The 14,190-nt window shown below is 38.3% G+C and overlaps 2 protein-coding genes and 1 pseudogene across 2 annotated transcripts; all 3 read left to right on the top strand.

Moving 5' to 3' along the window:
• The first annotated feature begins 1,686 nt into the window (after positions 1–1,686).
• On the top strand, positions 1,687–2,732 carry LOC131784346 (beta-1 adrenergic receptor-like). The gene has a single exon (XM_059101148.2). It carries the CDS (start codon positions 1,722–1,724, stop codon positions 2,730–2,732), a length of 1,011 nt encoding a protein of 336 aa, XP_058957131.2. The 5' UTR covers positions 1,687–1,721.
• Positions 2,733–5,881: 3,149 nt separating this feature from the next.
• LOC131784298 (beta-2 adrenergic receptor-like) lies at positions 5,882–6,833 on the top strand (annotated as a pseudogene).
• Positions 6,834–8,705: 1,872 nt separating this feature from the next.
• On the top strand, positions 8,706–11,030 carry LOC131784403 (beta-2 adrenergic receptor-like). The gene is made up of 2 exons (XM_059101216.2): positions 8,706–8,810; positions 9,763–11,030. Exon 2 carries the CDS (start codon positions 9,954–9,956, stop codon positions 10,854–10,856), a length of 903 nt encoding a protein of 300 aa, XP_058957199.2. The 5' UTR covers positions 8,706–8,810; positions 9,763–9,953; the 3' UTR covers positions 10,857–11,030.
• The last annotated feature ends 3,160 nt before the right edge of the window (positions 11,031–14,190 follow it).

Here is a 14,190-nt window from a genome sequence, read left to right as displayed (position 1 = left end):
GATGAACATGAACTATTCGGACGAATATCTCAGCAGTGCAACGTCCATTGTTCCGTCACTATGGTTCTCCTTATCTGGTCTTGCTGCTGTTGCGGGAAATGCCGTTGTATTGTGGTTGTTCAACAAAAACAAGTCTTAACGAACAATTTCCAACTGTTTCTTAGCCTCGCTTTCCGTGGTGGACTTTTTGGCTCGACTTGTTGTGCACCCACTGTCTACGGCTGGATATCTCTCTTAGTCTTCATATCACAGTAGTGCAATTATTAGACATGTCTTATGGATGCACTCTACAGCCTCCACAGCGTTTAACTTGTGCTGTGTTTCCGCTGACAGGTTGATCGAAGTTCGCTTGCCTTTCCGCTATCAGGAAATAGTGACAGAGAAGAGATGTTATGGACTGATAACTACAGTTTGGGTCATAACACTCCTTTCTTGATGATGATTGTAAAGAATGAAGCAAATGGTCATCTTGCAGAACCAAGGTTGTTTTCCGCTTTCTTTACATTTCTTTTTCCAATATTTGGGGTTACGTTACGCCATCAGTTTTCATTTTCAAAACAGCCAGAGAACAATACAAAATAATAAAGAAGTAAAATGGAAACTCCAATGACAATAGACTCCGCGCTGGTGAAAATTTCAAAGCCATAAAAACAGTTGGACTCGTTTTGATTGTTTGTTTTGTCATGTGGATGCCCTGTTTAATCCTTACTATTGTTAGTCATTATAATCTTACCACACAGTGTAGACAGGGAGATTCAAAGAGACCGATTCCGGTTGCAAGGACTTGGGTTAAAGCAACTGCGCTGACTTTATCAGCAATCAATCCATTGATATACACTTCCGAAAGGGTGGGTTTCAACAAGCTTTTCGCCGGTCTTTTCATTGGATGCCCGGTCTCCAACAGATCTAAGACAAGGGCGACATCCACTGAAACCTAGAGACAAAAAGTTTAACGCTCCATTTCATTGTACTTCTCAAGAAGTTTCAATCAAGTCAAATTTGGGCTGATGATGCTTCCGTTGAGTACATTTAGGCTTATAAATTTGAAATAAATAAGATGTGTTGATTAGTTATGTCTTTTTATTTTAACAAAGCAGCTCTTTAAAATGCAGTGGACTCCCCGCGGTCTGAGTTTGCTTAACTTGCGTGTTACTCTTCGCATGTATTGTACTACGGACTATTTTAAGATCAACTTCTAATTCGAAACCTGACACATTTATCCCATTAGTTATTTAAATTAGGCTACTAACTTTAATATCCAGCATCAAATTTGACATTTGGTTTAGTTAGATTCAAGTTAGAACTCCCTGAGCCAGTCAATTAATTGCAGTGAATTACTGCTTTGCGTTTTCTCGTGCACCTATTGTCACAAAAGCAGCTGCCCATCGGAAAGAAGTTTGTTGGTTCTCACTAAACTTCGGCAAAAAGATTGAAATCTAGTTGTTTCGCATGAAGGACTGAAGAGAATACCAGAAATATTCAGTTTTAAAGCAAGTTTTCAAAAAAATTTTTATTTCACGCGCACATTTCCTTAAACAAACGGCAGATAAATTATGTGTGCCTGTCAATATACTACATATTGGAAAGGAAATTTTCGACAATTCTACGCAAGAACGGGAATAAAAAGCATCGCAGCAACATCTGTTCCCTGACTAGCGAAGGCAAATCTAAATTTCCGACTTACTTTTGGACTTCTGCTGTTACTTTGCACCAGCATTAACATGAAAGGTAACTGCTCGAAGGAATATCTCAGCTCTGGGGCGTCCATTGTACTATCAGTGTGGTTCTCCTTGTCTGGTTTAGCCGCTATAACTGGAAATGTCGTTGTGTTATGGCTGTTCTACAAACACAAGTCTTTACGAACAATTTCAAACCGGTTTTTAGCCTCGTTATCCGTGGCGGACGTTTTTGTCGGCCTCGTCATAGATCCTGTTTGGATTGTTATCGTATGTTGGATTCAGCCAAGAGGTCAAAAGAATTTGATAACGCTTACTAAAATGCTGTGGATTCAAACAACCGCAGCCACTACTTTGAACTCGTGCTGTGTTTCAATCGACCGTTTTACTGCGATTCGGTTTCCTTTTCGGTATCAGGACATTTTAACCAAGAGGAGATGTTTGGCGGTCATTATTTTGGTGTGGTTCATCTCACTGAGTCTTTCTTTTCCAATATTGTTCTTTCAACCAGGAAGGGATCGAAAAGAACTTTTAGTGTCCATTACATGTACAATGTTTTTAGCTCCATTATTAGTAGTCTCCTTTTGCTATATAATCATTTTCAAAGTAGCTAGAAAACAGTTTGGGAGAATTTTAGCAGCTAAGAAGCTTCCTGACTCAAGCGAAAATATAAGAGCTCGTGTCACGCAAAATTTCAAAGCTATCAAAACAGTCGGTTTTGTTTTAAGTGCTTGCATCATCACGTGGATGCCCAGTGTAGTTCTGCTGTTGGTTGACCTTTACTATGCCAAAGAAGAACGATGTCGAATTAGGAAAGTTAAATCAGTTGTATTGCCTTGGGTTCAGGCAATCGCTTTTACTTCATCAGCGATCAACCCATTGATTTACTACCTCAGAAATAGCGACTTTCGCCGAGCCTTTCGCCGCACCTTCCATTGGTTGCCCTTTGTTCACGAACAAGATGCATTACACCTTAGAGCGCAACCAGAGCGAAACCGCTTCATTCGAAATGTTGAAACTTGTGGCAACTTAACAACTAAGGAGACAGAAGTCTGAGGACAATATATTCAAGCGTAAAAGGATCCTGCTTAAGAACAAGCCTGAGCCTACAAACCTCATAGAAAGTTCTTGTTCAAAAGGGAGGCCTTAGTCTTATATTTATAGTATAAATGGTTTTTTTTCTTTGTTTATATATAACAAAAATAATATTTCTTTGTCATGTTAAACAACGCTTTCAGGGCACAAAACTTCATTCCCTTCAAACTTCCATCGCCGAGCATTAATTTCTGTAATAATACTCTTTTGTAATAAAAAATTCAGACAGTTTTGATCTACAGAATTAAGAGGAGGAAGAAGACCAGCCGATTCTGTGATCCTTTGAGAATTGAAATATCCACTCTTAAACTACCTTTTTTATTTTGTCATTTATTTATTCATACTTTGAAGATTTCATGTGGGTGCACGCTATTTTCACCGCGTCACCGCTTTAGCGGTGTTTTGACTGATTACTTCTTTTTTCATGCGGGCATGTTTTCTTGCTTCGTCTTTCTGATGAAAAATGTCGAAAAAAATTCATATCACAGTGGTGCAATGACTACACATATTTCATGGATTCACTCAGCTTAACTTCTATGGCTGGACCAGTTCGCTAGGGCTGAAGTCTGAACTGGGCTAAGGAGACTAAAGTCTGAGTACAATTCACGTGAAAAAGGAATCTGCTTGAGCACACGCCGGCCTGGTGCCTCTCATAAAGAAGTTGATATTCAAATGGAAGCCTTGATTTTTTTAACTTATTGTACACTGAATGTTTTTATTTCTTAATAAATGCAAGTTTAACTAAACACGCTTTGATAAAAATAATGTTTCTTTGTCGTGTCAAAGACATGTAGTTTTCCCGTCAAATCCCCCTTACCCAGCATTCGTTGTCAGTCAGTCAAAGCGACCATAATGCCAGCGAGACCAAAGGTAACGTGAGCTGGAATAAAGCGCTCAGTTCTATAGCCCAGAGAACACTTCAACAAAAGCTTTATACAAAGAAAGATGTCGAAGGCAACGAGATCGTGGTGAGCCAAAATGTTTTCAAAGTAGATTAATGGCTCCGCACGTGCGCTTTAAGGCTTTGAACATTTCTTGGGCGATCTCTGCGTGAGAACAGCGTGAAGTCACCAAAAAGTATGTATTTTGAGAACAGAAACCTCGTAAGTGAATTATTCATACTTCTGTTTGTAACTTAGCATTGATCTGACATCTTATATTGAAGAAAGAGGTCGGGTACCGCCTTGCTTAAGTATATCTTATTAGACGTTTTAGTGTGTAATAGCGCAGAGTATTTTTACGAGTTGTGCTGTATTTTAACGAGCCCGCAAGGCGAGTCAAAATACAAACAATGAGTAAAAATACTCAGCGATACTTCACACAAAAACTTCTAATACGTTTTTTATTATCCAACTGTTTTATTTTTCATGCACTTCGTATAAGGCGGGAAAAGCGAAGCGAACCGAGAAGTGGTTTGTGACAGGTTTTGGGTTATGCTCGCGTCGGATTGCCTCATGAGACGTCAACTCGTCAAACAAGGTTTCAAAACGATTCAAAGTTAAATTTTAGTTTCGATTGTTGCTCTTAAATCGTATACATTTGAGAGTACTGTGAGCACAAAAGTGTTCGTTTATCAATGAAAAGTGATGAATAATTTGTCGCCAGTAAGCTAACGAGAGACAAACTCTTACAAAAGCATACAAAAAAAGAATTTCCAAAACTACATTTCATTTTCATCATCCGACTTAATCACATTGCGACGACACTTCGCAGGAATGGCTGCCGGTTCTTGAGGAGCTGAAGCCTGTGAACTAAGGACAATGGTAGAGTTGTTAAATACGGCACCAGAGGAGACAAGTGTCCAAATAACCGTGAATTATTATCCAACTGCATAAATTAGAGTACAAAAAACGTGCGAATAGAGTACAAATATCCTGCGATATTGCACGGTTATTTGCACAGTTGGTTATTTTGTACTGTAAAAAAAAACCTGTTTAACCAGTCGACTGTGCACTCTACGCTTCCCTATCCACTTTCTTTTTCCAGCCTTGTAAGAAATGAGGAGAAAAAAAGTTAGGTGGATAATAATTAACTTATTAAACATTTTGGTGTGTAGTATCGCTGAGTATTTTTACTCGTTTTTCGTATTTTGATTAGCCCTACGGGCTCGTCAAGATACGGCACAACTAGTAAAAATACTCAGCGATACTACATACTAAAACGTCTAATAAGATATATATATATCGCAGGATATTTGTACTCAATTCGCGCGTTATTTGTATCTTACTTTGTTCTGTTGGATAAGCTCCCTTATTCATCTTTGTCTGTAACTAGCAATGGTTAATCACCTGTCACGGTGCATTTTGCTGAAGTTTCCAACAATAGCCGAATTTCCCAGATAAACTTGTTTGAATTGGTCACCGGATTTATTCGAGAAAAGCGCGAGTATTCTTTCCTTTCTGTGGAAATCCTTATAACTGCTCCCTACTTTATCAAGATTTACAGAAGATTTACCAAAAGGGCAATGCAAAAATGAAGTCTCTTGAAAATGACTTAATTAAGGACTTTTTTTAAGATCCATTTAAGTACTTGATGGGGCTCCAAAACTTTCCGTTCAGAATCAAATTACTGCTCTCGCTTGTTTCAAAATGCTCAAATTAAATGCTTGAGGAGAGAAATCTTTTTTGGAATTGAAGCTAAATACTAGCGGTTGAAATAACTATAAGCCGTTGATTATTTATGAGAGTTTCATTCGAATTTTTCTCAAGGCCTTGCCATCACTAGGTACCTGCATCTCAGGAAAAACATGTTTTGCTAATTTTCTGTGTATCTCTGCGAATGAATTAAGACTAAATTGATCTTATCAGTTTTGACAAAAGTAATCAAGACATTGAACTATACGGCAAGAGGATAAAATGGGACGTTGGAAAGATATCTTTAAAGTGTGTTTTCTCGTTTGGATTCCGCTTCGTGCCTAAGTTTAGGACTTAACTTCTAGACTTTCTTCTTACGGTCAATAAACAACTACATTTCTAAAGCGGTGTATATCGATGATATGATGTCATTTATGCAAAATTCATTGTATTAGCTTCTGTAACATCTGCTTTGTTCAAATACATTGAATTTAGGTAAATTCATAAAAATGATGTCACCAAATGCCTACAATTCAGATGAATGATAGCTGTCCAGACGAACATCTCAGCAGTGCAGCGTCCATCGTTCTATCGCTGTGGTTCTCTTTGTCTGGATTTGCCACTGTAGCAGGAAATGCGGTCGTGTTGTGGTTATTCTACAGAAATGAGTCTTTACGAACAACTTCTAATGGATTCTTAACCTCTTTGTCAGTAACAGACTTTTTAGTTGGGCTGGTTATAGACCCTGTCTGGATCGTCATCAGATGCTTGATTCAGCCACCAGTACATAGTGCTTTGCACTACAGTCTGTACATGTTGTGGATTCACACAACCACCGCCACAACCTTTAACTTGTGCTGCGTTTCCGTAGACCGGTTTATTGCGATTAGGTTTCCTTTCCGTTATCAGGACATTGTAACCAAGAAAAGATGCTGTACGGTGATTATTTTGGTGTGGCTGATTTCATTATGTCTTCCTTTCACCGCTATTTCGGTAGATTTGTTTGGAAATATTGCAAGTGCAGTGCTTTGGTTGTCTTTGGCATTTGTAACATTTGTCGCTCCATTATTTGTCGTAACTTTCTGTTATATGTTTATGTTTAAAGCTTCACGACGTCAATGCAGAAAGATGTTTCCCAACGAAAATCGTCAAAGCTTCGACACGAAAAACATTCCAGGAAATGGTACAATGAAAAATTTCAAAGCTATTGAAGACGGTCGGTTATATTTTAGGTGTTTACATTGTTTCTTGGATGCCCAGTCTTGTCTTACTCGTAGTTCATTCTTATTATACAGCGACGAATCATCTCTGTTACGACATCAAAATAGACAAAGTTGTATGGCCTTGGGTTGAGGCAACCGCTTTTACTTCATCAGCGATCAACCCATTGATTTACTATCTCAGAAAAAACGAATTTCACCGAGCCTTTCACCGCACCTTCCGTTGGCTACCCTTTGTTCACGGACAAAATTCACCAAACATAACTTAAGCGCAAAACCTGAGCGAAGCCAAAGGGTTTGAAAAGTTGGAACTCTTGTCAGCTTTGCAGGTAAGAAGACAAAGTTTTGAGGAAAATTCAAGCAAAAATTTAAAGCACTCTTGCCTAATCATAAGATTAGCCCCTTCAGAAAGACACAATCTTCAAAATATAAATTTCATTCCTCGGCCAGTCCGTATATAATTCTCTTTTACAATTGTTTGTTTACATTGAGATATAATTAAAAGCTTCAAGTCTTTCATGACATGACTTTTTTCCTCATCAGGCACTCTTCGCAGTTAATGATGCGGGCAAGGAGCAGGAAGGACTGACTTAGCGGCTTGAATAGGAATTAAATAAAAGTTAGCATTTGTTTTCAGTGAAATCCCTAACTGAATTCAAGTCTTGAAAAGTTTGGATCATTCTTTTACATTTAATCAGAGGACTCGAGGTTGTAGAAAGTGAAATTATTGTTGTATTCAAACTTAGGCTCAGACTTTTGTCTCCTGGTCAACAGCTTGCATTTGTATTTCTTTAACCTCTTGGCGTCTGCTTTTCCGAAATAAAAGCTTTTAAAATGTAATGAACCTATGAGTTTGTTCAAAATGAAAATCCATCCCCAATTCATTTATTTTTTTTGGCGAAAGTCGCGATTTTCGCGAAGGCTGTGTCACCGATTTGTTAAAATTGATTTAAAAATAAAGTCTACACGATGTAATTTTTTTTCATCGAGATTTATTTTTTCCTTATCAATGATAAAACCATGCAAGAGGTCATTTTCATTAAACATTCATGTAGAATGAACAGAAAGCTGGAATTGGTCGCTGAAAAATTTTTTGAATGAGTGTGGCTGGGTTCTATTTTCCTATTCGGCAATCATTAGAGTCCAAACCCTCTCGTATTGTAATTTTTCTTAGCCGTTGTTTTTTATTCAGTCGTGATGCGTACTGAGAATTAATGTCAAAGCATCTAAAAAGTCTAGAGACAAGATCATATTGGCAAGGGGACGAGTGATTATTTATTTTTTTCGAGGAAGTGAGATGGTTTCTGCTGGAAACACCAGAAGATAAAATTTACGTTCCAATGACGGTTTACACTGCTTCTTGCAAGGATAAACACTCGATACGCTCGGCGATCGTTCTTTTCATGCTGCCGCTCTTAAACTGTGGAACGATCTTCCCAGTTCTATTAGAAATATCGAATCTTTAAACAGGTTTATGGAAGCTATTAAGACTTTTTTCTTCACAAAACCCTTTCAACTCTTTGTCTGTAATTTTATGTTTCTATATTACTCATTTCCTTTTTAATTTATAGAGTTAATATCTCAGTACAGCTTTAATTGGAAAGCTAATACTTCTCCTTTGACACATACCGTGGATGTCAGATTATCCAGTTTAATTTAAATGTTAAACAACAGACATATTATTCGCCAGCCGGAGGTCCGTATTGGGAAAAACTGTATTCAAGACAGAGGGCACAGTTTTCCCAAATACGGAGCGACCTAAGCTGGTAAATAACATTTTCATTTTTTTTTTTCCAAACTTAACGAGATTCTTTCCGAAAGAACCCGAATGATTTAAGGCTGTGATTACGTCCAGATCTTCCAAAAACTGAACGACTTTTGAGTGCATGAGTAAATGGTAGTTAAAATAGAGGTGATGCAAATTAAAGAGAGACGCTTCATCGAAACGTTTTCATTTGTGTAATGATGAAGGTGGCTTAAAAGGCTTCCCGACAAACTTTTTTTTACTAGTATCTGTCACAATCTGACACCTGTTACACCTGTCAAATAGAAAGCGCGTAAGAAAAAGAAAAGCGCATGCACACATTTACAAAATAATGAAACTAGTTTGGCAAGGGCTGTCACGACAATGTTTTCTTCAAAAACAGTCAATGATCTTACGGAAAGCATTATTCACTCTCATCGACGATAAATTCATGTACGATGATTTACCTCTGTTCATTAAGTAAACGGCGAGGAAAGTAATTGTGAGTAAATTCAAATTTTTTTATTTTGAAATTGTGAGAGTTTGCTCGTTTGTTTGCTGCAATGGCGTGTGTAAATCTGGTCATTCCTCCACAAAAACTAAATTGGAATGAGACACTCCAACGAGACATGAGGGGATTTAATGCGCCTTTTTTTCACTAAATTCCTTCAGTTTCTGTTGTGCAATTTACAGTACAAATGTCCACATAGCACGGACTTGGAAAGACTCACAGAGAGCGTATATTTGTTGTAGAACTAAAAACTTCGCTCGCTCTTTCACTACGAACAACTTGTTTGAGAAAATTCAGACATTAAATGAATGAAAGTTCCATCGATTAGTTCAATTGTAACCAAATACCTCGCGTTTTAACTTTCTAGGTACTTTTTGTGAACGATTCAAATTAATTACAAATGGTTTTTAGGCCCCTTGTCAACCAACGTAATGACACTTTAGCTTATACAAATATATTTTGAAGCCAATATTTTTCTGTCAACCAAAGTGATTTAAGAGAAAGGGAAGAGAGGATTAATAATTTATTCATCGCCTTGAGGTAGTGACGGACGTCTTTACTTAAAAATACTGACCAGCGGGAAAAACGAGATATATTTATGAAAAATTGCAACGAAGATGAGGATGTAGTCGGCGACTCACGAAAGCGTTATCGTTGCCCGTGGGCAGAGATAGGAAAATACGGACCGCGCAAAGAACCATTCAGATTGCAGGATTCGTTACCGTGCCCTCAGATAGAAAATTAAACTGTAAATGAAAATCGAATACTTCCCCAAATTATTTATTCGCCTCAAGCGCAGATGATCTAGACAAAAGTAATTGAAAATTACCTTTATTTAGATCTTCTCACTCGATGACCTATCAATGAAGCTGTGTTTTGAAGATTTAGACCTTAGATTAAATTTTTGTTTTGAGATCTTTTTTGTTTTACGTACGTTTTTTAGTTGGTAAATTGCTGAAGGTAAGACTGCGCGTAAATGAATTCCACGTTTCCACCAATAAACAGCAAATGAAAAAGTAAACAGCACGTCAGTTTGAGTACCATCTGGTCTAAAGCAAGAAAAAGCGATTGCAAATTTCATTTTTGTAAACCTATTTTCAAACTTCTGCCGTCGCCGTTTGCCAACCGCGGAACATGGATGCTGTTTGCCCGGAAGAACAACTCAGCACTACAGCTTCGATCGCTCTATCTTTGTGGTTCACATTGTCTGGTTTAGCAGCTGTAGCTGGAAACGCAATGGTATTGTGGTTGTTCTACAAAAGCGAGTCATTGCGAACAATTTCCAACCGATTCCTAGCCTCGATGTCGGTAGCAGATCTTTTCGTTGGACTTGTTATTGACCCAATCTGGATCGCCAGTTATTGTCTTATTCAGCCATCAGCTGATAATGATATGCTCTTCTTCACAGACATGCTCTGGGTTCACACGACTACCGCAACAACTTTTTGCTTGTGCTGTGTTTCTGTAGACCGATTTATTGCGATTCGCTTTCCTTTCCGTTATCAGGAGATTATAACAAAGAAAAGGTGCTACACAGTCATTACTTTGGTATGGTTATTTTCATTGGCACTTCCTTTCTCGATGATGCTAGTTAATAACGACGAAGACGATACAGCGTTGTGGTTATCTCTTGCATTTTTGATATATGTTACTCCTTTATTTGTGGTTTCTATTAGTTATATTTTCATGCTCAAAGAGGCCAGACACCAATGTAGAAGAATAGCACCCAGAAAAAATTATCTGAACCATAATAATCGCAGAGTTCGTATTGTGAAAAACTATAAAGCTATTAAAACAGTCGGTATTGTTTTAGGTGTTTACGTTGTTTCATGGATGCCCAGTTTGATCTTACTTTTAGTTCAGTGTTATCATTTGGTGGCAAATAACCTCTGTGAATCTGATGAAATAGACGCCGTTGTATGGCCTTGGGTAGAGGCTATCGCTTTTACCTCCTCTGCCATTAATCCATTGATATACTACTTTCGGAATAAAGAGTTTCGCCTCGCGTTCCGCCGCACCTTTCGATGGTTACGCTAACGCCTCACAGTAGAGAGTGCACGTCAGTATGGTCTAAGACCGGATCGGAGCCGAATGTCTGGAAATTGTTGGACGGAGACAGAGAGATAGAGACAGTTCTAAGGAAAACCTCAGTAAAACACGACTGTTTTTATTGACATAAAGGTGGCAAGCTATTAACAAGTAATGCTCAAACGAAACAATATTATTAGTTTTGTGCTAAAAGTAAGTACATAAGAATTAAAACAATCCTATTGTTTGTGTCTCTTTCTGCAAGTTTCAAGTATTCTTCAGTCACCCACAAGGCCATTGAACCACCCAAGGACTTCCTGACTCAGGCGAAATTATAAGAGTTCGTGTCATGCAAAATTTGAAAGCTATCAAAACAGTCGGTTTTGTTTTATGTGCTCTTCCATCATCGCATGCATACCCAGTGTGGTTCTGCTGTTGGTTAACTTTAATTATATCGAAGCAAAGTGCAGTTTTAAGGAAATCACATTTGGTGTGTGGCCTTGGGTTGAGGCAATCGCTTTTATTTCATCAGAGATCAACCCATTGATTTACTACCTAAGAAATGGCGACTTCCATTGAGCTGCTTTCGCCGCACCTTCCATTGACTTGGATATGCCAAATTAATAGAAGAAGAATATATACCAATTCCGCGATCTTGCGAGTTTTGTCTAAATCCAATCTCCAGTTTGCGTTGTTACATTTTTTTGTTTCCCGTTTGACCTTCTATTTTTGAGTGAGAATGGCGAATTTCGTCAGGTGTTCAAAATAGTCCTACCTACACTTTCGCTTTGGTAACGTGAGCTGGAATAAAGCCCTTAGTTCTCCCAACCAGATAACACAAACTTTAATTTGTACAAAGAAAGACTTCGACGGCAACGGGATCTTGGTGAAACAAAACGTTTAAAAAGAAGATTGATGGCCCCGCACAGCGCTTTAAGGCTTTGAACATTTCTTGGGCGATCCCGGCAAGATAACAGCGCGAAGTCACCAAAATTTACGTATTTTTAGAACAGAAACCCCGAAAGTGAATTATTGACGTTTCTGTCTGTAACTTAGCGCTGATGTGACATGGTGTATCTGTTGAAGAGTGAGGTCTGGTGCCGTCTTGCTTAGATCTCCCTTATTCATCTTTGTCTCTAACTTGCAATGGTAATTCACCTGTCACGGTGCATTTTGCTGAAGTTTCCAACAATAGCCCAGAATCTCCCAGAGAGAACTTGTTACCGGTTTGAATTGGTCGCCGGATTTTATTCGAGAAAAGCGCGAGTATTCTTTATTTTCCTGTGGAAATCCTCACAACTGCTCCCTCCTATATCAAGATTTACAGAAGATTTAGCGAAAAAGTAATGAAAAAAGTGAAGTTTCTTTGAAAAGACTAAATTAAGGACTTTATTTTAGATCCATTTCAGTACTTAATGGGGCTCCAAAACTTTACGTTCCGTGTCAAATGACTACTCTCGCCTGGTTTAAAATCAGCAGTGCTCAAATTAAATGGATGAGGAGAGGAATCACTTTTGCAAATGAAGGTAAACACTAGCTGTTGAAATAACTATAAGCCGTTGATTTATTGTGTGCCCGGGTTAAAGAGAGTTTCCTTCGAATTTTCCTCATGGCCTTGCCATCACTAAGCACCTGCATCTCAGGCAAACATGTTTTGCTAAGTGTCTGCGTATCTCTGCGAATAAGTTAAAACTGAATTGATCTTATCAGCATCGACAAACGTAATCAAGACATTGAATTATGGCAAGAGAGAAAAATGGGACATTATTTTCTCTAGACGTTAGAAAAACATCCTTAGAGAGTTTTTTCTCTTTTGGGTTCTGCTTCGTGCTTAAGTTTATGACTTAACTTCCAGACTTTGTTGTCACGGTCAATAAAAAACATTTCTAAAGCGGAGTTTCATCAGTTTCTGTAACATCTGCCTTGAATTTAGGTAAATTCGTAGAAAAAAATGTCAAACTTCTCCGGCTTCTGATGTCGCCTATAAATCAGATGAATGATAGCTGTCCAGAAGAACGTCTCAGCAGTGCAGCGTCCATCGTTCTATCGCTGTAGTTCTCTTTGTCTGGATTTGCCACTGTAGCAGGAAATGAGGTTATGTTGTGGTTGTTTTACAGAAATGAGTCTTTACGAACAACTTTCAATGGACAACTACCATTACTGAGTGCTTTGCACTCCAGTAATCTCAGGCAAACATGTTTTGCTAAGTGTCTGCGTATCTCTGCGAATAAGTTAAAACTGAATTGATCTTATCAGCATCGACAAACGTAATCAAGACATTGAATTATGGCAAGAGAGAAAAATGGGACATTATTTTCTCTAGACGTTAGAAAAACATCCTTAGAGAGTTTTTTCTCTTTTGGGTTCTGCTTCGTGCTTAAGTTTATGACTTAACTTCCAGACTTTGTTGTCACGGTCAATAAAAAACATTTCTAAAGCGGAGTTTCATCAGTTTCTGTAACATCTGCCTTGAATTTAGGTAAATTCGTAGAAAAAAATGTCAAACTTCTCCGGCTTCTGATGTCGCCTATAAATCAGATGAATGATAGCTGTCCAGAAGAACGTCTCAGCAGTGCAGCGTCCATCGTTCTATCGCTGTAGTTCTCTTTGTCTGGATTTGCCACTGTAGCAGGAAATGAGGTTATGTTGTGGTTGTTTTACAGAAATGAGTCTTTACGAACAACTTTCAATGGACAACTACCATTACTGAGTGCTTTGCACTCCAGTATGTACATGTTGTGGATTCATACAACTACCGCTACAACCTTTCACTTGTGCTGCGTTTCCGTAGACCGGTTTATTGCGAATCGGTTTCCTTTCCGTTATCAGGACATTGTAACTAAGAAAAGATGCTGTAAGGTGATTATTTTGGTGTGGCTGATTTCATTAGATCTGTTGGGAAATATCGCAAGTGCAGTGCTTTGGTTGTCTTTGGCATTTGTAACATTTATCGCTTCATTATTTGTGGTCACTTTCTGTTTAAAGCTGCACGACGTCAATGCAGAAGGATGTTTCCCAGCCAAAATCGTCAAAGCTTCCAAATAAAAAACATTCTATGAAAATATTCTAAGGAAATGGTACTATGAAAAATTTCAAAGCTATGAAGATGGTCAGTTATATTATAGGTGTTTACATTATTTCTTGGATGCCCAGTCTTGTCTTACTCGTAGTTCATTCTTATTATACAGCGACGAATCATCTCTGTAACGACATCAAAGTAGACTAAGTTGTATGGCCTTGGATTGAGGCAAATGCTTTTACTTCATCAGCGATCAACCCATTGATCTTCTATGTCAGAAATAGCGAATTTCGCCAAGCCTTTCGTCGCACCGTCCACTGGCTG

The sequence above is a fragment of the Pocillopora verrucosa genome, chromosome 14, assembly GCF_036669915.1.
Source record: "Pocillopora verrucosa isolate sample1 chromosome 14, ASM3666991v2, whole genome shotgun sequence".
NCBI lineage: Eukaryota > Metazoa > Cnidaria > Anthozoa > Scleractinia > Pocilloporidae > Pocillopora > Pocillopora verrucosa.
Note: the sequence above shows the minus strand (reverse complement) of the source record. Positions and strands in the feature narration are given on the sequence as shown.